At 38.6% G+C, this 23,865-nt stretch overlaps 1 protein-coding gene and 1 pseudogene across 1 annotated transcript in view; one reads left to right on the top strand and one right to left on the bottom strand.

Annotated features, from left to right (window-relative positions):
• Nucleotides 1-23,865, top strand: part of SNX27 (sorting nexin 27) — a 72,646-nt gene that overhangs the window by 20,491 nt on the left and 28,290 nt on the right. Inside the window, exon 2 of the mRNA XM_041755260.1 lies at nt 5,647-5,878. Coding sequence (XP_041611194.1) covers nt 5,647-5,878 — 232 coding nt within the window. The remainder of the gene's footprint in view (nt 1-5,646; nt 5,879-23,865) is intronic.
• LOC121490971 lies at nt 14,768-16,353 on the bottom strand (annotated as a pseudogene).

The following is a 23,865-nucleotide window of genomic DNA, read 5'->3' as shown; positions in this document are numbered from 1 at the left end:
TACATACAGTCAGATGCACACATCTTGAATGCAGAGTTTGAGTTTTGACAAAGGTATAGACCCATTTAACCACCACCCAATCAAGATATAGAACTCTTCTATAGTTTTTGAAAGCTTCCTTGTGTTCTTTTGCATTCAGTATTTACCCCTGTCTCCCAGACAGCCACTGATTTGATTTTTACCACTGTAGAATAGTTTTGCCTATTCTGGAACTTCAAATAAGTGGAATCAAATAAATCAGACCCTTTTCTGTCTCGCTTCTTTTGCTCAGTTTTTGAGATTCATCCAGGTTGTTGTGGATACCAGTAGTTGGTCCTTTTTATTGCTGAGTAATAGTCCATTGCATAAATATGTCACAATTTTTTTTTAATCTGTTCACCTATTGAGAGATCTTGGGCTATTTTCAGTTTTGGACTTTTATGAATAAAGCCTCAGTGAATATTCAACTGCAATTGTTTGTGTGGATATGTTTTCATTTCTCTTGGATAAATACCTAGGAATGGCATTATTAGGTCATATAGTAAATATGTGTTTAATTTTATAAGAAATTGCCAGATTGTTTTTGCTTTATGCTCCCATCAGCAATGTATGAGAATTCCAGTTCTTCCACATCTTTGGCAAAACTTGATTTTGTCCTCTTTTTTTATTTTAGCCATTCTTGTGGGCATGTAGCCATAGTGTTTTAAACTACATAATTGAAAACAAATCATATTGTTTGCATTTATAGGAATTTATTGTCTATTTTTTTGATGGACTGCCTTTGAGGGACTAATTGCCCTTTAATTTACTTTCTTTGGGACACCTGGGGTGGCTCAGCGGTTGAGCATCTGCCCTTAGCTCAGGGTGTGATCCCGGTCCAGGGATCAAGTCCCTGCATTGTCTCTGCCTCTGTCTGTGTCTCTCATGAATAAATAAGTCTTTTAAAAAAATTTACTTTCTTGAATGTCACAGGGGGTCAAGATAATATTTCTGCTTACCATCCAGAATGGCTCCTTGCTGTGGTACATTAAGTGATTAGCTCTGTCATATTTCCATCCATAGTTTTAGTGTATGCAGCTTCCTTCACAGTATACAAATCCTGACTATTTAGAACTTTTTCCCCCTGCGTTTTAGGGTGTTTATATTAGCTTTACAATTTCCCCAGCTGGCTAACTTTTAGTTGAGTAAAAGTCTTAATCTAAAGCCACTCCCATTAGCTAGCTAAAGGCCCCTGATTGGGCCAGATTTTGGTCTTATATAAAAAATGAGAATTTTATTAAAATTATTAGGTATATTTTTATAATGCTGAAGACACAAAGAAAATTTTGGGTATCATCTACTTACATAAACAAGATTTTTGGTTTTGCAACACCTGGGTGGCTCAGCAGTCGAGCATCTGCCTTTGGCTCAGGTGGTGATCCCGCAGTCCCGAGTTTGAGTCCCACATCGGGCTCCCTGCCCAGAGCCTGCTTCTCCCTCTGTCTGTGTGTCTCTGCCTCTCTCTTTGTGTTTCTCATGAATAAATAAGCAAATCTTAAAAAAATTTTGGGGGAGTCTTATTTGTGGATTGTTGGGAGTTTTTTTACTAGCCTTCTTTTTTTCCCCTCACATTTTATTATGAAAAATCTCAAACATAGAAAAGTTGAAGGAAATGCACAGTGAATACTTGCATAACTACCACCTAGATTTTATAATTAACATTTTGCTGTTTTTGTTTAATCACATATTTGCTGAAAATGTTTTGATAGTGTGTTTAAACCATGCCCTTTCTTTATGGAAGAACATAAATGAGTAGGACCCATTGGGCAGTAGTTACTTTTTGTGTGGTGTATGGTTAGCTGATTCCCTGATGCAGTGGTCTTATGAAGGTGATTCCCTTCTTGTAATGGATCAGCATAAGTTGAGAACTCAATCATTTCCGTTTTTTAAAAAAAAAAAAAACCACAACATTTTATTTATTTATTCATGAGAGGCAGAGGGAAAAGCAGGCTCCATGCAGGAAGCCCGATGTGGGACTCGATTCTGGAACTCCAGGATCATGCCCTGAGACAAAGGCAGACGCTCAACTGCTGAGCCACCCAGGCGTCCCTCAATCATTTATTTTCAAATGAATTCCAGCTAGATTATATTACAAAAACAGAAGAAAGGCAAAGGAGGTTGGTGGTAGAAAGGATTTGTGTCATCATGAGGCCAACATACTACTGACCTGCTTGCTTAACTGATACATGAGTAGCTATCATTTATTGAGTGGTTACCTTCTAGAGCTTTATCACATTTTAGTTCTCATTCTGTTAGTCATAGGTATTATTAGCACCATTTTATGGTTTGGGAAACTATGTTAGTGAGATTGAATAATATCTGTTAAATGGCACAAGTGATACTCAAACCCAAGCCTGTCTAAAACCTGTGCTTTGAACCAGAAGTCTACTGCTGAAAGTTTATTGCAGAACTTTATTGCAGAACTTATAGTTTACATTTATGTCTTTAGAATTGTCCAAATTGGACCACACTTAATTTGAGCTTGGTATAGTGGCATTCTTGTGGAAAAGATAACACAGAAACATTTTTATGATTGTGAAGGCCTCTTAATTCTTGAGGAGGGAGGACCTTTTTTGAAATTAGACATCCTGGGGTTTTTACTGACCTCATTTCATTCTCTGAAGAATGAAGGCATTTCTAGCCTTCTGTGAAATTGTGGAATGTATAGCATTCCTTCTGTAGTTGAACCATATAAACATTAGCAAATGTGCTTAGAATGTGACACTGGTAGTTACCTTTCTCTCTCTCTCTCTTTCTCTCTCTTTCTTTTCCCGTTTGTAAAGAGGTTCTTGGGATGATAGCCAATTTGAATCTTGGTCTTACTGATAAAGAAGTGAAACTAAGCAAGCTCCCTTGCTCCCTGGCTCTTGGAATAAGACTCACTTAAATTTCTCTGATGACTTTCATGGCTTGTTTTTGTGAGTGACTCTAAGAACAGTGTATTTTTCTAACTTACCTGAATGGGTGAAGGAAATGTGCGTTGAAAGCAGTAGTTCTTCACCTTTCTGGAGGTTATATGCTCTCTTTTGAAGTCAGTGGAAGCTGTGGACCCCATCCTCAGGGGAAAAAAATATGTATATGTACAAATACAGTTTTACATACAAATGCTATAGGTGTTCACCAATCCCTGACCTATTGACAGAGTACCCAGATTAAAGATCCTTTAAAGGGAAAAATTGGGGAGCTGGAAAAGAAGATTTGAGCATAAACTTTTTTTTCATAAATGTGCATTTCATAAAATTAATTGTACTAACATAAAAATCTTGTTTTAGTATCCAAGATGTTCAGTTTCTTTTTTTTTTTTTTAAGATTTTATTCATTTATTCATTGAAGACACACAGAGAGAGGCAGAGACACAGGCAGAGAGAGAAGCAGGCTCCATGTAGGGAGCCTGATGCGGGACTTGATCCTGGGACTCCAGGACCACGCCCTAGGCGGAAGGCAGGTGCTAAACCACTGAGCCACCCAGGGATCCCCTGATGTTCAGTTTCTAAAGCGAGTTTTCCCCGCTTTGTTGAAAAACTATTGAAGATATTCATGTGTAAGCTAAGATTTTTAGGGTTGGACGAAGTTCTCTGTGTTGATTTCTAATTTTTGCTTTTTCAGTTTATTACTTCTACCAGCAAAATATTTTCTCAGAACTAATAAGGCTAAAGATTTAGATGAAATCCTTTGGCAATCCCCAACTTCAGGTTTCCATTTCTTCTTCAGCTAACATTTCTTCAACAGCTTCACAGTACTTCCTTATTATACCTTCTGATGTAAATGTTTAGGTATTGTTCCCAGCGAGTTAACATGTTTCATTACATTAATCCTCACAGCAGTCCTTGTAGGGGCTTATTATTGTCCCCATATTACAAATGCAGAAAACAATTATAAGAAATTTTATTTTTTAAGATTTTATTTACTTATTCATAGACAGAGAGAGGCAGAGACACAGGCAGAGGGAGAAGCAGGCTCCATGCAGGGAGCCCAATGTGGGACTTGATCCCAGGTCTCGAGGATCACACCCCAGGCTGCATGCAGCGCCAAACCGCTGTGCCACTGGGGCTGCCCTATAAGAAATTTTAAATGACTTAGTCAAGACCAGTGCCTGTTCTAAAGGCAAGGCCAGAATTTGAACCCATAGCTTCAAAGCCCATTTTCTCTCTCATCATCTGGCTCTGTGATCAGAGTTGACCATTTTTTTCTGATTTCTAGTTTGACCTGATACAAATTTTAAATATTCAAATTTCCATCAGTGGAAGGGGTGCTTTTATTTTCTTCTATAGCTAGCCAATTGTAAAATTACTGAATATTTTTGTGTTAGACGTTAGGTTGTGAAATGTCTAGAGTGCTGAATTTATTGATTAGATTGTTAAACCCAAGTAGAAGGAGGCTTAGCTGAGTGATCTCCTGCCTGTTCTGTTTATATAAATGGATGTTTCAGATACCAGAGTCTGATAGAGACAATTCTAGTGACTGAAAAGTCTGTGGAAAACTTGTTACTAAACTTAGCATCATTTTCAGGAAGGAAAAATCCTAATGGTTTGGAATTGAAAAGAGCTTAACTCTAAAGGGTAGATAAGCTTTTATCAAATTGACTAAAGGCCAGGTGTGTGTTTCCTAACTCTCATGGGATAGCCATGGAGGGAACCTGCAGGCCAGCTAGCTGCCTAATGGTTTTTGCTGAGACAGCAGGAAGGGGCAGCATTATAGGAAAGTAGTTCAGTTTGCTAAGTGAGTTTTGTGAGACTCAGCATCTTTCTTGACAGAATTACCTTTCTTAAACCTTGTACTTTTCCTAGTTGCCGCCTTTTATCCAGTGAAACAGGGAAGACAATGAGTAGGTTGATTTACTATATAATTTAAGATGTAGATTTTTTTTTTTGGTTTAAACTGATGACACAGGGCTTTAAGTGAGATAGCACAGAGCAGAAAGAAGAGTAAAATGCTGAGAAGAAGGTAAAATGCTGAGAGATGTGATTGAGAGGACAAAGGAAGTTGATTCAGATAATGACATTTCAAAATTGCCTTTTTAAAAACCAAGTGATAGAAGAAATTGTGTGTATGAAGATAGATAACATTTAACTCCCAAGGTGATGAGACTTGGTATGAAGGTAAATTAAGTTGACTGATTTGGAGATAGGGTGAAATCAGATCTAAATATAAGAATGATCTTAAGTCATACTTTTTGAGTCTTTACAGATTATAGGAATGCATTTTGTAAAAAATTTCTTCTAACAGAAATTTCAGGAGGTTTAAAAAGAACTTAAGTACAGTTCAAATAGCATTGTTAAAAGCCACTTTGTATTGTATACATGCTTGGTTAGGATGAGGAAATTAGCTTTGAAAGCTTTGTTTCCTCTGCAGCTTCACCATGTGCTTTCCTGAAGCTATGTGTGGGATTCTAGCATAGAGGAAGGGCAGGTCCTCTCACCTGTTTCCATTTTTTCTCCCTGCCATAAATTCACAGACACTTTTTTACATTATGATCTATAAAAATATAAACAGCTTTTCTGGAACCAAATTAATCTTGATTTTATAGTTCATATTGTGTGACACTAGAGTGGGGGCAGGAGGGTGGAGATATAAGGTGTTTGGACCCTTCTGGTTTATGGGATTGTTTTTTTCCCTTTTTCCCCTTAGGAACGGCGTGAATGTTGAGGGGGCGACACACAAGCAGGTGGTGGACCTGATCCGAGCAGGCGAGAAGGAATTGATCTTGACAGTGTTATCTGTACCTCCACATGAGGCAGATAACCTAGATCCCAGTGACGACTCGTTGGGACAATCATTTTATGATTACACAGAAAAGCAAGCAGTGCCCATATCGGTCCCCACATACAAACATGTGGAGCAGAATGGTGAGAAGTTTGTGGTGAGTGTCAGCCCAACTCAATCCTTAAAACATTGAGCTTTATTCCCCCCCACCCAGTCTTGTCATTTATAATACATATTAGAGTACTAAAAGTAATCACCACAACCTAGGTCAGCTCATCTACCAGGAAGGTGGGTTCACACATAAATAAAAGACACCGACCATGATTTTTTGCAAGGGGTAAAGTACACTAATGGAAACGATTTCTATTTCTGCTTAAATATAAATTCGTTTTCTTTCCAGACAGTTTTATGTTTGCATTCTGGTCTTTTGTAAACACGCAAGTTGGTTTTGTTTGTTTTTATTTGGTCACCATATCTATTTGCTAATAGCAGTCTCTCGCTTACTGTTGACTCTCTAGAGCTATAGAGCTAGTTTTAAAAGATGGTGTCTCCCAAAACATTTGGGTAATATGGAGTTTGTCCACATCAGAATCTACAGGTGCCCTACACTCCTCTCTACCACATCTTGTTCTTTTTCATTTTCTTTCAAGATACCTGTGTGAATGATTAATTTGAGTTTTCCCCAAGCTCCTCATTATACTCTGAATACAGTTCACATGAACTATTCTATATATTTCCAACCTGTTGCTATTGTAGATATGCAGGAAAGTCCACCCTGAGTTCTGGGTGATATGTGCCAGCCCCTTTTTTGAGTGCCTTTGCTTGTTCCTCAAAACCTAATAGCTGCTGGTAACCTAATCTACTTACTTTTTCCCTTTCTCTCTCTCTTTTTAAACTTTTTCTCTTGACTGAAGTATGCTTTATTTGCCTTTGATTATTTGAGGAGTGTTGATATAATGAGAAATTCATTATTCTTTGTAGACAGTGCAGTGAGTTCTGTTGGATATTGGCAGACCGACTACATGTGTTTCAAGCTGAACTACTGATTGAAGTTGCAGTCTTGGAAACTGAGATTTGTTTCCCATATAGTAATGAGCTGCAGGACATTTATGGTAAATTCTTAGTGGGGAGATGAGAAAAGCGAGCAAAGAAGCCAGAAAAGTTCAGAAGGATGTAAAAATGTTCGACTGCATTTGTAATTTAGCTGGTGATGATAGCATGTAGCACAGTGTTCTCCAGCTTAGTCTATGGATTCCCAAAGCCATATACCCAAAGTTTAGAGTTTTGTGTTTTGGAGGTGCTATACTTTGAACCATAAGGCATGTAAAACATAGAAACCAAGGTCAGCACCTAAAAGAACAGATTAGATGCTGAGACCTTGGGAATGTATGTAGACTTGAGAAAAGGAATTATCCCTTTTAAGAAAATCAACATTATTGAGCATAATGTATCTGCATTAACATTCACCTACATAGGGGATCCCTGGGTGGCGCAGCGGTTTGGCGCCTGCATTTGGCCCGGGGCGCGATTCTGGGGACCCGGGATCGAATCCCACGTCGGGCTCCCTGCATGGAGCCTGCTTCTCCCTCTGCCTGTGTCTCTGCCTCTCTGTCTCTCTCTGTGTGACTATCATGAATAAATAAAATCTTAAAAAAAAAAAAAAACCTTCACCTACATTAAATGTCCAGTTTCATGAATTTGGATAAATGTACATAGCTTTATTTTATTTTCTTTTTTTAAAGATTTTATTTATTTATTCACGAGAGACATACAGAGAGAGGCAGAGACTCAGGCACAGGCAGAGGGAGAAGCAGGCCCCACGCAGGGGGCCCAATGCGGGACTCGATCCCAGGTCCCCAGGATCATGCCCTGGGCTGAAGGCAGACACTCAACTGCTGAGCCACCCAGGCATCCCTGTACATAGTTTTTAATCACCATCACCACAATCCAGATACAGAATATTTTCACCACCGCAGGAAGTTCCCTCTTGACCTTTTGCAGTCAGTCCTCTCCCCATAATACTACCTCTATTGACCACTATCAGGTTCCTGTTAGTATATTTTGCCTTTTCTAGAATGTTAGATCAACAGAATCACATAAGTGGTTTTTGGTGTCTGGCTTTGTTCATTTAGTGTAGTTTTTTTAAGATTGATATGTGTTGCATATATCAGTAGTTTGTTCCTTTAATTGCAGTTAATTTTTAATTGGATAAACTTTACTGCAATTTGTTTATCCAGTGACTTGTTGATGCATGTTTTGGTTGTTTCCAGTTTTATTATGACTGAAGGTGACATGAAATAACATTAATACATGGGGCTTTACGTAGATGTCTGTTTTCATTTCTCTTGCATAGCTAGAAGTGGAATTGCAGGATCCTATGGCAAATGGAACTTTAACTTTATAAATAACAAATTGTCAAACTTTTCCAAAGAGACTTTACCATCTTAACATTCTCATCTGCAGTGGAGTTCCAGTTGGAGTTCCAGTTGTTCCATAACCTCTTCAACACCTGGTAATATCAGTTTTTTAAATTCTAGGCATTCTAGTGGTTTCTCTTTCCAGTTTTTTTTTTTTTTTTTAAGATTTTATTTATTCATGAGAGTCACAGAGAGAGAGAGGCATAGGCACAGGCAGAGGGACAAGCAGGCTCCCCATAGGGAGCCCAATGCGGAACTCAATCTAGGACCCTGGAATTGTGACCTGAGCCAAAGGCAGATGCCCAACCACTGAGCCACCCAGGCATCCCCCTCTTTCTAGTTTTAATTTGCATTTGCCTAATGACTCATGATGATGAGTTTTTCTTCTTTTTTTTTTTTTTTAAGATTTTATTTATTTATTTGAGAGAGAGAGAGAGAGAGAGGGAAAGAGCACAAGTGGTGGGAAGAGGCAGAGGAAGAGGGAGATAAGCAGACTCTGTACTGAGGAGGGAGCCTGACTTGGGGCTCAATCCCATGACCCCAGGATCATGACCTGACCGGAAGGCAGATGCTTAATAGAACGAGCCACCGAGGCACCCCAGAGTTTATTTTCATGTACTTAGTAGCCATCCTTATATTTTCATTGGTTGAAGAGTTCAACTTTTTTTTCCCGTTTTAATTAATTTTAATTAATTTATTTTTAAAGCTCCTATCTATCTATTCATGAGAGACAAAGAAAGGCAGAGGCACAGGCAGAGGGAGAAGCAGGCCCCATGCAGGGAGCCCAATGTGAGACCTGATCCTGCAACTCTGGGATCACGCCCTGAGCTAAAGGCAGACACTCAACCACTATGTCACCCAGGCATTCCTTTATCCCATTAAAAAAAAAAAAAAAAAAAAAAAGATTTTATTTATTTGAGAGATAGCGAGAGTGAAAGAATGAGTGGGGGGAAGGGCAGGGGAAAAGGGAGAAGTGGACTTCCCACTGAGTGTGGAACTGATGGCAGGGCTGGATCCCAGGACTCTGAAAACATGAACTGAGCTGAAGTCAGACGATTCATCTCTTAACCATCTGAGCCACACAGGTGCTCCTCCCAGTTTAAAATTTAAATTGTTTATCTTCTTATTTTGTTGTTAAGAGTTCTTTATATATTTGGAGTCTTTTTTTTTCTTTAAGATTTTATTTATTTATTCAGAGACACAGAGAAAGAGGCAGAGACCCAGGCAGAGGGAGAAACAGTCTCCATGCAGGAAGCCTGATGTGGGACTCGATCCTGGGATCACACCCTGAGCTAAAGGCAGATGCTCAACCACTGAGCCACCCAGGCGTCCCTGGAGTCCTTTATCAGAGAGATATTCTTTATTTACTCATGAGACACACAGAGAGAGGCAGAGACACAGGCAAAGGGAGAAGCAGGCTCCATGCAGGAAGCCTGATGTGGGATTCGATCCCAGGACTCCAGGATCACGCCCTCAGCTGAAGGCAGATGCTCAACCACTGAACCACTCAGGCATCCCCTTTTTATTTTCTGTTTAACAGTATCTTTCAAAGAACAGAAATTTTAAATTTTGATGAAGTCCAGTTTGTCTGTTTTGTTCATTTATGGATAATTCATGTTCCAAGACATCTGTCTAACCCAGGGACACTATCTTGTAAAAGTTTTATAGTTTTTTTGTTTTTGTTTGTTTTTAAGATTTCATTTATTTATTCATGAGAGACACAGAGAAAGAGGCAGAGACACAGGCAGAGGGAAGAGCCAGCTCCCCTAGGGGAGCCCGATGTGGGACTCAATCCCAGGACTTAGGGATCACGCCCTGAGCCAAAGGCAGATGCTCAGCCACTGAGCCAACCAGACATCCCAAAAGTTTTATAGTTTTATTTTTGTTTTTGTAATAGCTTTACTGAGATGTGATACATACTAGCAATTGTATACCTTGAGTGTATATAATTCAGTGGTTCTCCCTTTGTTAGAATAGTGCAGCCATTTACCATAGTCAATTTTAGAACATTTTCATCACCTCAAAATGAAACACTATACTTTTTAGCCACAATCCTCCAAACCTCCCATCTGCTCCCTATAAATCTTTCTCTCTCTATAGATCTGCTTATTCTGGACATTCCATGTAATGAAATCATTTGTGTTCTCAGAGTTTATCCATGTTGTAGGATGTATCAGCCAAGTAACATTCCATTGTCTGGACATACCACATTTAATTTATCTCCAGTTGATGAACAGTTATTTCTACTTTTTGACTGTTATGAATAATGCTGTTTGGAGTATGTATATACAATTTTTTATGTGGATACATGTTTTCATTTCTCTTGTATATTACATAGAAGTGAAATTACTGGGTCATATGGTAACTCTTGTTTTAACTTTCTGAGGAAATGGCAAACTGTTCTCCAAAAAGTGGCTCTGTCAGAGTTTTCACTATTATGTTTAGGTCTGAGGTCCATTCAGAGTTGATTCGTGTATCAATACTGTATGATATATAAAGGTTAAGATTTTTTCCCCCATATAGATATCTAGCTGTTTCAGCAACCTTTGCTGAAAAAAGAATATCCTTTCCTCATTGAAATACCTTGACTTTATTGTTGAAAATCAGTTGAACATATATATATATATATATATATGTGGTTCTATTTCTGTATTCTGTTCCAGTGGTTATATCTGAACTTTTTTTTTTTTTAAAGATTTTATTTATTTATTCATGAGAGACACAGAGAGGCAGAGACACAGGCAGAGGGAGAACAGGCTCCATGCAGAGAGCCGATGTGGGACTCGATCTCAGGACTCAAGGATCACGCCCTGAGCCGAAGGCAGACATTCAACTGCTGAGCCACCCACGCGTCTCTATATGTGAACATTTGAATGTTTATGTTATTTTGAGATTGTCCTCTGTTTAGTGTCTTTTCACTTAAAAATGAGTAATAGCCTCCTGGTTCTTTGTACAGAGAGTGACTTTGGATTGTATCTTGGATATTGTGAATGTTGCATTGTGTAGGCCCAGAGTTCTATGGTGGTCCCCTGGGAAATGTTGATGTTTTATTTTACCTGTCGATTAACTGTAAGCTATGCCCCTAGTTCAACTCTTTCAGACTTTTCTGTGCTAGTTTGAGTCAATTCTGCATGTGTATTATTCAGAGAGAGATCAGTGTTAGAAGGATGTGGTGTTCATTCACAAAATTAAGGCATCCTTTTCTCTATTTCTCTCCTCTGGAATTCCCTATTCATTCTGGTGGCAGTCACAGTTGCCTAGAATCTTTTTTCTCTTCCCTTCAGTCAACAAATGTCAGAATTTCTGCTGGAATTTTAGTTTCTGAACTTAGGTTACTTTGTGACTGATGCCTACTATCAGGACAAAGGCCCTGAAAACAGGAACTCCCCCCACCCCACCCAGCTCTGTGGGGGTCTCCAACCCTCTGCAGCCTGCCTGCATTTAAGTGTAGTATTCAGAATTCTTAAGTAATTGATTTTGCATTTTGTCCAGAGTTTGTAGTTACTGTTACTGGAAGGTTGTTCTGTAGAGGAATCTTTAGTTCTATCAATTTTTTTTTTTTAAATGTATAAGAAACTTGCCTTCTTGATGAATTGGCCCCTTTAATGTTACAAAACATCTCTTTAGTTTTTGTAATACTCTTTGTTCTGAAATCTCTCTGATATTATCATATTAGCCACTAACCTCACCTTTTTTTTTTTTTTTTTAATTTATTCAGGAGCAGCCCTGGTGACTTAGCGGTTTAGTGCCGTCTTCAGCCCAGGGTGTGATCCTGGAGACCCGGGATCGAGTCCCACGTCAGGCTCCCAGCCTGCTTCTCCCTCTGCCTGTCTCTCTTTCTCTGTATGTGTCTCTAACAAAAAACAAACAAACAAAAATTCATCTGAGAGAGAAATAGCATGAGTGGGGTCGGGGGAGGGGCAGAGGGAGAGGGAGATTCTCCCCCCCCCACCAGCAAACTCCCCACTGAGCATGGATTCCCAACACAGGGCTCCATCCTAAGACCCCAAAATCATGAGCTGAAATCAAGAGTCTGCCACTTAACCGACTGAGCCACCCAGGTGCCCCTCACCTTTCTTGTAGCTATTATTTTCATTGCCAAATTGGATAAAGAAGCAAGACACAGTATATGCTGTCCTAAGACACTCACCTTAAGTACATCTATATAGATAAGTTAAAATTAAGTGAATGGAAAAGATATCCAATGAAAACAATAATTATTTGGAATGTATAGTCTACTTATAATTTCATTTAATTATTGTATAGTCAGCTTTAAGTCTACCATATTACTCTTTATTAACTATATCTTATGTTCTTTATTCCTTTTTTCCTTCTTTCCAGCCTTCTTTTTGATTAATGGAGTATTTTTTTAGATTTTTTTTTTTTTTTTTTTTAAATAATCTCCACATCCAACATGGGGCTTAAATCTACAACCTTGAGATCAAGGTCACATGGCACTACCAACTGAGCTAGGCAGTCCCCCGAGTGGAGATTTTTTTTTTGTTTTCATTTTTGTTGTTTTTTGTTTTTTCAATATTTATTTATTCATGAGAGACACACAGAGAGGCAGAGACACAGGCAGAGGCAGGAGAAGCAGGCTCCATGCAAGGAGCCTGATGTGGGACTCCATCCTGGAACTCCGGGATCACATCCTGAGCCAAAGGCAGATGCTCAGCCGCTGAGCCACCCAGGCGTCCCTGTGTGGTTTGTTTTGTTTTGTTTTTGAGAGAGAGAGAGAGCACATGAGGAGGGGCAGAGTGAAAGAGAATCCCAAGCAGGCTCCATGCCCAGCACAGAGCCTGATGCATGGCTCGATCTCACAACCTGGAGGTGACCTGAACCAGAATCAAAGTCAGACACTCAACTGACTCAGCCACCCATGAACCCCTGGGGTATTTTTTTAATGATTCTATTTATCTCCAATATTATATTACAGATAAACTTGTTTTATTTTATTAGTGGTTGTTTCAGGTTTATGGTATTCGTCTTTATAAGTATTACCTTTAAATAATACAGTATTACTTCTCATATAATAAAAGACTTTTACAACAGTATATATCATTTCCTTCTCTCATCCTTTGTTCAGTTGTCATATATTTTACTTCCATGTGTATTATAAATTCCATGTTACTTATCATTGCTTTAAACAATTCAAGAGATTAAAAATGAGGAAAGAGTTCTTTTATATTTAACCACATATTTACCATTTCTGGTGCCCTTCATTCCTTTGTGTAAATTCAGTTTCCATCTGGTTGCCTATTCCTTCTGCCTGAAGAATTTCCATTAATATTCTCATGGTACAGATTTGCTGGCAATGAATTCTCTTAGCTTTTGTTGGTCTGAAAAAGTCTTTATTTTGCATTTATGTTTGAAAGTTATTTTTACCTGGTATAAGATTCTGAGTTGATGATTTTTTTCTGTCAATACATCAAAAATGTGACTCTGTTGTTCTGGCCTGCATAGTGTCTGACGAGAAGTGAGAGGCCTGCTTGTTTTAGTTTTTGTTCCTCTCTATGTAATGCTTTAGCCCCTTTTAGTTACCTTCAAAGTTTTTAAACTTCAAAACCAAGTCTTTCTTGGTATTTATCCTGCTTGGAGTTTCCTAAATTTTATAGATCTGTGGTTTGATATCTTACTATTTTTCAAAAATTCTCAGTATGTCATCAGATATATATATATATATTTTTTAAGATTTTATTCATTCATGAGAGACACACACAGAGAGAGAGAGAGAGAGGGAGGCAGAGACACAGGCAGAGGGAGAAGCAGGCTCCATGCAGGGAGCCCGACATGGGACTCGATCTTGGGTCTCCAGGATCATGCCCTGGGCTGAAGGTGGCGCTAAACCGCTGAGCCACCGGGACTGCCCTCACCAGATATTTCTTTAACTGTGTTCTTTTTCTCTTGTTCTTCTGAGATTCCAATTACATGTATGTTAGGCTGTTCAATATTGTCCTACAGCTTTTGGATGCTTTATTTATTTTTTCTTTTTTTCTTTTTTTGCTTTATTTTTATTACCCTGTTTTGTTTTCTTTTTTTAAAAAGGATCCTATTTATTTATTTATGAGAGATACAGAGAGAGAGAGTGTGAGAGCAGAGACATGGGCAGAGGGAGAAGCAGGCTCCTTGCAAAGAGGCCGATGTGGAACCCAATCCCGAGGCCTGGGATAACACCAGAGCCAAAGGCAGACACCCAACCTCTGAGCCACCCAGATGTCCCTACCTTGTTTTTTTTTAATGCAAAAATTCAGGTTTTATTTTTACTTACTCTTACGTTGGTGGGAGCTGATTTTCAGGAACTTATAGGCAAACAAGAACTTTTCTACCTCTTAGCCGAACAAAAACATGCACAATGTGGCATTATCATTATTCAAGACATGCTTTTTTACATTTCACACAAGAATACAAATGTCCAGATTACTAAGGAAACCATCTTTAGAGGAAATGTTTAATAAGCATATTTTATTTAAATAAATCCTCCAGGAGGAAATGGGAGAATTCACTGTCTTTACTTAGAAGGCAGCTGTTAAGTAGTTATCTGTCAAATTTATCCGTGCAGCTCACCAACATTTCTTTTTTGGAAACATCAATATTTCCACATCACAGTTCCCAAAATGACTTTAAGAGTCTTAAAATTCTGTGTCTCCTTTGGCTTGCTTCTCTCTTGATGTTCACTTCATATGATCATCTCCATCTTCATAAATTTCTTTTAGCAGGTTCATCAGTCGCTCACTAGGATCTGTTTCAGTGTCATAGGACGGCTTTTCTTTCTTTTTGCATTCTTTTTCAATCTGAGTCAGATAGTCCCACTGTGTGTTTTCTGCTTTCTTTCTACATAAAAGAAGAACTGTATCTGTCCTGACTTTTTTTGAACTGCCTTCCACAGAGATGGGTTTTAAGAAATTGTTCACTATCATGGAATAACTCTCTTCCCATTTATATTCTTTACCAAAAGATCAAATCACCTCTCTGTGAGATGCACTTGCACATTCTCAGTGGGGACTTGAACTCCAGTTAAGGTAATTTAAATTTTCACAAATTTATCTGATTGATCCTATCTGTAATTACTAATTTCCACTGTATATCCTATTGTAATGGGAGCAACCATAGCAGCTGGCTTCTCATTGTCAAGAAGTTCTGCCTTTCTCTGTGATTTCTGCTGCATCTTGTTCTTGATTTCTATCTTGATCTTGGATTTTTCAGCTTTAAGGGCATCACATACTCTTTTTCTATTGGCCTTTTCTAGAAGTACCTTCACCTCTTCTAGATCTTTCTGTAGCTCTTCCAAAGCTGAAGCCATGATTGAGCTGATCAGGCAAGGCCCAAGCTGCAGCCACACAGGGGAGAGAACTGTAAACACTGCACAGAACATGCTCACCCGGACATAGGCCCCAGCTGCACGAGTCACATTGCCCAAACTTGCATGCACACCCAACCTAGCAAGACCCGGCTTGCCTCCCCCCAGGCCTATTACCCTATTTTCAAGTTCACTGATTATTTCCTCAGCTATGTCTAATCTACTGTTGAGCTTGTCAGAGAAATTCTTCAGTTCTGATGTTGAGTTTTTTACTTCTATCATTTCCTCTGAAATTCTCCATCTATTTATACATGTTGTCTGCTTTTTCCATTAGATTTTCTAATGTATGAATCATAGTTATTTTAAGGTCCCTGTCTGATGGATTTGACACCTAACTATCTCTGAGATTGCCTGTCTCTTGACATAAGTGGGGTTTTTTTGTCTTCCTTTTTTGTCCTATAAAATATGATTGAGTTCCAGGCATCATGTGTAGAAAAGTAGAGACTGAAGTAAATAGTATTTAAACCCAAAAATATGCATATGTCTTCTGTTAGGGGATTGAGTCAGTAGGTTCAATTTGAGTATTGTTTGGCTTTTGGTACCTTTATTGTGCCATAGGCTTCAAATCCCTTTAATAATAGGCTGCTTTGTGCTTAGAGTAGGGGCTGGGATTAGAGGCTCTGTTTTTCTGTGTTCTGCTCACCTTTCCCTCCCAGCTTTTAGCCACGCCTGCATGCCTGCACCACAGACAAGTTCTCTCCGTCTTTGCCTCTCCGTCACTGGTGGACTGTTCTTGCTTTTTATTTAGACCAGATTTGTAGTAGGGGTTCTCTGTTGTCTGGGCCAGCTTCCATTTTAGACAGGTCTACAGATACTCTCTGCCTATGTCTTGGGAGTGAGGCTTTTTTCATTTTTCTGCCCTTCTTCCTTATCACAGTGAAACTCTGCCGTGTGTCTGTGGTTAGTCTTGGAATTTTTGCTTGTCCCTCCCCAGCTATAGACCTCTACTTAGTATCAGTATAGGAACTTGAGCCTACAATAATTTCCTGCCTCTCACCAGGAGTAAGGAGTAGAGGGGTTTTGCTTTACTTTTTTCCAGAAGCAGTGGATCTTTGCCAGTTGCCCTCTGTATGAAAAGATTTGCTGCCCATCACCTTAAGGCTTAAGGCTTTGCTTAATAGAAGAGAAGGGTCTAGGGGAGATAGGTAGGGCATTGTGTCTGTCCCCCAACAATTGCCAATCACCTCTCTCATGCCTAGGCTGCCACAGTAGCCCATTTCTAGTGTCCTGCTCTGTCCCTAGTCTTTATTGTGAGCACAAGAGGCCCAGGGGGAAGACTTGCACGTGCATGGGAAATCTCTTATATCTGGTGTGGGATTACTGTTCTTGCAGTTTCCTAAATCCTAGATAGAAGCAGCCAAAGATAACTGCTTGATATATTTGTCTGCTACTACTTTTGTTTCTGTCTGTTCTGAGTCTGTTTCTACTGCCTGGAGTTTTCTCCTGCTTATAGGTCAAATTTTCATGCTTCTTTATATGTCTGATAATTTTTGATGTGATATTGGACCCTGTTAATTTAATGTTATTCTGTATTAGATTTTGTTATATTCCTTTAAAAGAATGTTTCTTTCTTTCTTTCTTTCTTTCTTTCTTTCTTTCTTTCTTTCTTTCTTTCTCTCTCTCTCTCTCTCTCTCTCTCTCTCTCTCTTTCTTTCTTTTATTCTGGCATGCAGTTAAATTACCTACAGATTACTTTGATCCCTTTTCAGGTTTGTTTTTAAGCTCTTTTAGGGTGAGCATAGAGTAGCTTTTACTCCAGAGCTAATTCACCTCTACTTGTAAAGCACGACCCTTTTGAATTCTTTTGAATGCCCTGGAGATTCAAGGGAGTTCTCTTTATTCTAGCTGGAGGGAAGTCAAATGATTCCAGATGCTCTTTGAACTCCAGTAATTGTTATTTTTATAGCTCACCCTTAATAGTTCTTTGTTCAAATTACTATTTAACCAGAATTCAAGGGGATCCTATGCAGGTTTCTAGAACTCTTGTCTCTAGCTGCCTCCTCTTGTGTATTCTATCCTACAAATCCTACCTGCTTTGGCCTCTCTGAACTCTACCTAGACTCTTTTGTCCACAACTCAGTGAAGTTGCCATAGTTTGGATGCCCCTGTCTGAGCTGCAGTGCAGGCGTTACCTCTAGACAGAAAGCCTGGGTTATGGTTACGGCTCATCCTGTTTGTTTCTCTTTTCTCAGGGAATCACAGTTCTTAGTTGCCTGTTATCCAGTATCCAAAAATAGATGTTTCCTATGTTTCCCCCCAGTTTTCTAGGTGTTTACTGTGAGAGGTTAATTCCAGATCATTCAAAATTCCCAGATTATCCTATAAAAGCAGAATATTTTTATTTATAGGTAATTCAATTTAAATTTAATTTTCAGTATTCTTGATTTTAAAAGAAATACCAATAGAAGCCTGCTTCATACTATTTAGAAAAATTGATTCCAGATGGATTAAGGACTTAAGTGACAAAATAAAAAAATTAGAATCTCGTAGTAGAAAGTATAAGTGAATAGGTTATTGATTCGGGGTATAAGAATTTAATACAGAAAACAATGGCACTAAAAATATTGATAAATGAGACTCCATAAAACTGAGAAATTTTTAAAAATCAAGTCACTTAATAAAGTGAGATGACAAATGACGCAGGAGAAGATACAATATACACACATGAAAAAGATTGTCAAGAATTTATAAAGAACTCTACAAATCAATGAGAAAAGCACAAAAACTTGGTGTAGTACTGGGCAACATATATGAATGTGTATTTTGCAGAAGAGGACACTTACATGACCAAATATGTGAAGAGATCATCAACATGATGAGATGAAACGTTAGAGAAATGTAAATTAGGACCACAGTGAGAAATCTTTTCACACTCATTCCCCATTGGCAAGAATAACAGGACCTTTTTATGGTTTACTGAAAGGAGTATAAACTGATGTAACCATTTTAGCTTATAGTTTGACATTATCTCTTTAGGTTGGTTATTCACATACTTTATAACCTTGCAGTTCTACTTTGAGTATACCCAAGAGAATCTCTTACAGATGTACAGCAGAGGGCATGTGTACAATTTCATAGCAATATTTGTTCAAGATCGCAAAAATCCAGCAACAACTGAAGTGCCATCAGCGGGATAACAGAGACTTAAAAAGCAAAACAACAGGGACACCTGGGTGGCTCAGCTGTTGAGTGTCTACCTTTGGCTCAGGGTGTGATCCGGGGTCCCAGGATCCCGTCCCACATCGGGCTTCCTGCTTGGAGCCTGCTTCTCCCTCTGCCTGTGTTTGCCTTTCTCTCTGTGTCTCTCATGAGTGAATAAATAAAATCTTTAAATATATATATATATATATATATATAAACAAAACAACAAGCTGTTATATACAACAGAATAAACCACACAGGTATGTAACATTGTGGATGAGATTAAGGGAAAAGATAATCCATGGAAGGTGTCACTCTGCATGATAACCTTTTTATAAAACTAAAATACCCCCTTTGTAAAAAATTAGTTTCAGAGGTAGAATTTAGTGATTCATCAGTTGCATATAACACGCAGTGCTCATTACATCAAGTGCCCTCCTTGTTGCCCTTCACCCAATTATCCCATTATTATCCCCCCCAGCAACCCTGTTTATTTCCTAGAGTTCAGTCTTATAGTTTGCCTCCCCCCCAATTTTTATCTTTATTTTTTCTTCCCTTCCCCCATGTTCATCTGTTTTGTTTCTTAAATTCCATATAGAGTGAAATCATATGACATTTTTCTCTGACTTATTTCGCTTAGCATAATACCTTCTAGTTCCATCCATGTCTTTGCAAATGGCAAGAATTTTTTTTGTAATATTGCATTAAAACTAAAATACCTCTTAAAAATTAAAATAAAGTACAAATTTAAGAATTACATATAAATACAGGAAAGTACAATAAAAAGAAAAGCAAGAGAATGATAAACATGGTTGAGTTTAGGGGGTCAGGGGAGCAGGGAGAGGGGATGATGAAGTTGGTGGAGACTATGGTTAGAAATTATCAGGGTCTTAGCTTACAGTTCACTTTTTACAAGGCCAAGAATAACTAATTAAATATCCAAATAAAGAGCTTGCCATAATGAGACTATATTGTGAACCAAGGATTATGATTAATCCAGTTCGGTCCAAATAAAGAAAAAAAGTAACAGAGACCATTTATAATCCTTCTTAGGGAAATACACATTCGCGTGCATGTGTGCACAAACAAGGAACCTAAGTTATTTAAGAGCATATCATGGCCTTTATGCTTTTTTATTTCCAAGAAGGAGCCTTTGGGAAAAATCCCTGAGTTAAGAAATCTCCCCTGATTTACCCAGAAATCAACTAAGAGTACTGTATTTCCTTTTGCTTAATAAGCAGCTTGTGAATGGCAAATAATGTAGTCTTTTTAAAGATGAATTTTCAGCTAAAAATAAGATTAAATGGCAGGGTGGTGTTGGAAACAATTTGTTGGTCATAATGTTCATTGAAGATTCATCCAGATCAATAGTAGGAACCAGGACAGCTTATATTTTACTTTTGGAAGCTGAACCTGAGTGGTGGTATTGCCATGGCCAAAATGTCGTCATGTTATTTTTTTCCCTAATAACTTTTGCATTAAATAAGGAGATTCTCTTTTTGTGTTCAGTAGCACAATTCCTGTCAGTTACTAGAGATTTGAGAAAATAAGAACTTTTTGAATATCAGAACCTATATAGGATGAGGCATTATCATTTAAAAGCCTTAAGAAATCTATAGGTGGGGGTTAAGGAACTAACAAAATGAAGATCTCTGATATCTGGGATTTTGGTTTTCCTACTGAATGCAGAGGAATAGAATCCAGATATTACCAGAATTGCTTTCCCTGTTACTAGGGTTGTGCTCATTGTAAGATTTTATCAGTTACAGGGCTCCTGGCTGGCTCAGTAGAGCACGAGACTTGATCTCAAGGTTGTGAATTCAAGCCCCACATTAGGCATGAAGCCTATTTAAGAAAAAGAGAAAGAAAGAAAAGAAAGAAAAAAAAAAAGAGAAAGAAAAGAATGTATCAGTTACCATCTTCTGGCATTCATTACATAGAATTAAATCGTGAGGCTAGAGAGAGAAACAGCATGGCATGAATTTTCAGCATTTACATATTAGAAATTATTTTGAAGCTGAATTTTTAAAAATTTTTATTTATTCATAAGAGACACAGAAAGAGAGGCAGAGACATAGGCAGAGGGAGAAGCAGGCTCCATGCAGGGAGCCCGATGTGGGACTCTATCCCAGGACTCCAGGATCACGCCCTGAGTCAAAGGCAGACACTTAACAGCTAAGCCACCGAGGCATCCCATGAATTTTGAATCTTAGACTTGCAGAATCCAGAGAAACAAGATTAGACCACTGATAGATGAGTTTTACACTTTCCCCACCTATACTTCATGCCATTTTCCTTTTGGGTTCTTACTAAGCAAAGAGGAACTCAAGAGGACTGAAACTTGTTGATGGCACTAGGAGCGGTGCTGAGCATGCTGGGTTCAGCTTGTGGGCTGCCTCCCAGCTCACCACGTCCTGCCTGCCCTCCCCAGGAGCCTAAGGGCAGGTGCTGTCTGAACTCTGTGCACAGGCTCTACTCTGCTCTCCATGTGTATATTCGCAGACAAACATGAATGGTTAGCAACAGATAATGGTATTGGAAGGGTGAGATTCAGCAGTTTTGCACAGAAAACTCTGGTAGATGTTGCTTAATGTAGTCTTAACCTGAAGTTGGGACAAAATTGAACAAATGATGAATTTGGTGCTTTGGAAAGTGTGGAAAATGCTAGTGAACTCTATTCTCTATCAGGAGAAGCAACTGAAATTAATGAAACTCTTGCAGAAAACCCAGTACTTGTCAACATACCCTTTTATGAAGATGATTGGGTGGTCAAGATAATAGTCAGTAACCTTTAAGAATTGGATGAATTAATGAGTGAAGAAGCATATGAGAAATACATAAAATCTATTAGCAGTGAAAATGGCACCCCTAAACAAACTAGTATGAAACAAAAAAAAAAAAAAGAAATTTGTTACTTCAGACAGCTGGCATTGTAGTGTGAACACCCCGACTTTTGAAGTCTTATAGGATATAGTCAGATCAGAAAGTGACCAGTGATCATTAAATTCAGTGTACTGTCACAAGCTAGACTAACTTCATCTATTCCATTTATAAGCCAGCCAGTCTTAGGGTTTAAATTAAGGTGGAAGCACCCAGGTGGCTCAGTGGTTGAGCATCTGTCTTTGGCTCAGATCGTGATCCTGGGGTCCTGGGCTGGAGTCCCACATCAGGCTCCCTGTGGGGAGCTTGCTTCTCCCTCTGCCTGTGTCTCTGCCTCTCTGGTCTCTCATGAATAAATAAATAAAATCTTTTTTTTTTAATTTTTTTTAAATTTTTATTTATTTATGATAGTCAGAGAGAGAGAGGCAGAGACACAGGCAGAGGGAGAAGCAGGCTCCATGCACCGGGAGCCCGACGTGGGATTCGATCCCGGGTCTCCAGGATCGCGCCCTGGGCCAAAGGCAGGCGCCAAACCGCTGCGCCACCCAGGGATCCCCAATAAAATCTTTTTTAAAAAAAATGCAAGTGGAAAGATCCCAGAATGCATTAAGTGAACCAGTCTTTTTTTTTTTTTTTTTTTGCAAATGAGTGTGTCCAAACCAGGGAAATAGGAATACTAATAGATCTTGGTTAATTTTAAGGACCAGTGAAGAACAATGCAGTCTCTGTTGGTACCTATTTTAGTATGTTTTTCATTTGCTAAGCACAGTTAATTTAAAAATGGTTTGGCTCCTGTGGAAGCCATTCCTATTTACATCAAAGTACTACAGAATTGTCAGATGCCTGGGTGGCTCAGTCGGTTGGGCATCTGCCTTTGGCTCGGGTCATGATCTTGAGGTCCTGGGATCAAGCCCCAATTGAGCTCCGTGCTCACTGGGGAGTCTGCTTCTTCCTCTCCCTCTGTGTGCTCTTTCTCTCTGTGTCAAATAAATAAGTAAATCTTAAAAAAAAAAAAAAGACTATCAGGGCATACTATTTATATTTCTGTACCTTTTGATGCCACATTTAAATTGAGAGTGGTGAGGACTTAAGTGAAAGTCTATTTGATGTTACTCTTCTCACTTTATAAGAAGTTGAAAGTTGAATCAACTTTTCAGGTTTCTTGTTGAAATTATCACAAAGGCCTCTCAGGCTGTAGGGTTCTTTTTGCCCTAAGGAAATGTTTTACTGGACTTGAGATCACTCATGTGATCACCTTTGAAGAAATGCAGTCATAGTCTTCATGTGCATTATCAAAGACTTTACTCTTCTTTGGAAAAAGACATTGAAGAATATCTTTGAACTGAAGTGTCATTAACTAGTTTTACCTCCCTCCCTTCCTTCCTAGTATGAGGAACTCAGGCTGATATATATCACCCTTAGTGTTATAGACTTCTTTTTAAGCAAAGGAATGACGCTGTTATTGAGAAATTTGGATAGCTTAGTTTGAGAAGGAAGTATACAAGACCAGGTTGGCTGAATAAGACTTTCTAAGACTTCCGGCCCTGAAGAGAACTGTGGTATTGTTCTAAGGGGGATGCTCTTCTTCATTTTATGCATTTGTACTTCAGGAGGCAGTGATTGGAATGCTTTATAATATATGTGATCCATGACAATTACAACTTTGAGTGATAATCACAGGAAGAAAGCTCATTGATCAGGATCATACTCTTCTCTGGAGACTGTTGCATAGTGATTAGAGGCTCTGCTTTTAATTGAGGAAGGAATCATAGGTTGGGTATTAGGGGAGAGGAGTCTTGAATGAATAAATTATTTTATGTTTGCATTTAATTCATGCTTCCTAAATCACAGAAGCATGGGAAAGATAACTTCTTGAGGGTTGAAGGAAAGGCTTTGGCCTATGCATTCTCGGTGATTAACTCTTGATTCCATGAGTAGATGATCTGTTTTTTGCACATTTGAAATTTGGAATGACTTTTGCAAAACCAGTAAATATGATTCGGGGCCTGTTTTTCCATCTCTGCCTCATTTGTTATGTTCTAAGAATACAGAGGAATTATTAGATGTTTTTGGATTACACATTCTCTCACTTTCCTTTATGAGGGTACATATTCAAGAATTTCACGTATATCCGTTTATTTCTTCATCAAATATTTCCTGAGTGTCTGCTATGTTCCACACCCTGTTCTGGAAGCTTGGCATGTATCTATGAACAATAGACAAAAATCTCTAACCATTTCTTCATGAGGATTATTAATTCTTTGTAATTACAAGGTGGTCCTTATAATACATTTATTCTTCAACTTTTTGTTAACCCTGTTTTAATGATGGAAGGAAGAACAAAACTAA

The sequence above is a fragment of the Vulpes lagopus genome, chromosome 5, assembly GCF_018345385.1.
Source record: "Vulpes lagopus strain Blue_001 chromosome 5, ASM1834538v1, whole genome shotgun sequence".
Lineage (NCBI taxonomy): Eukaryota > Metazoa > Chordata > Mammalia > Carnivora > Canidae > Vulpes > Vulpes lagopus.
The sequence above is the reverse complement of the archived record's forward strand: the minus strand, read 5'-3'. Positions and strand labels throughout refer to the sequence as shown.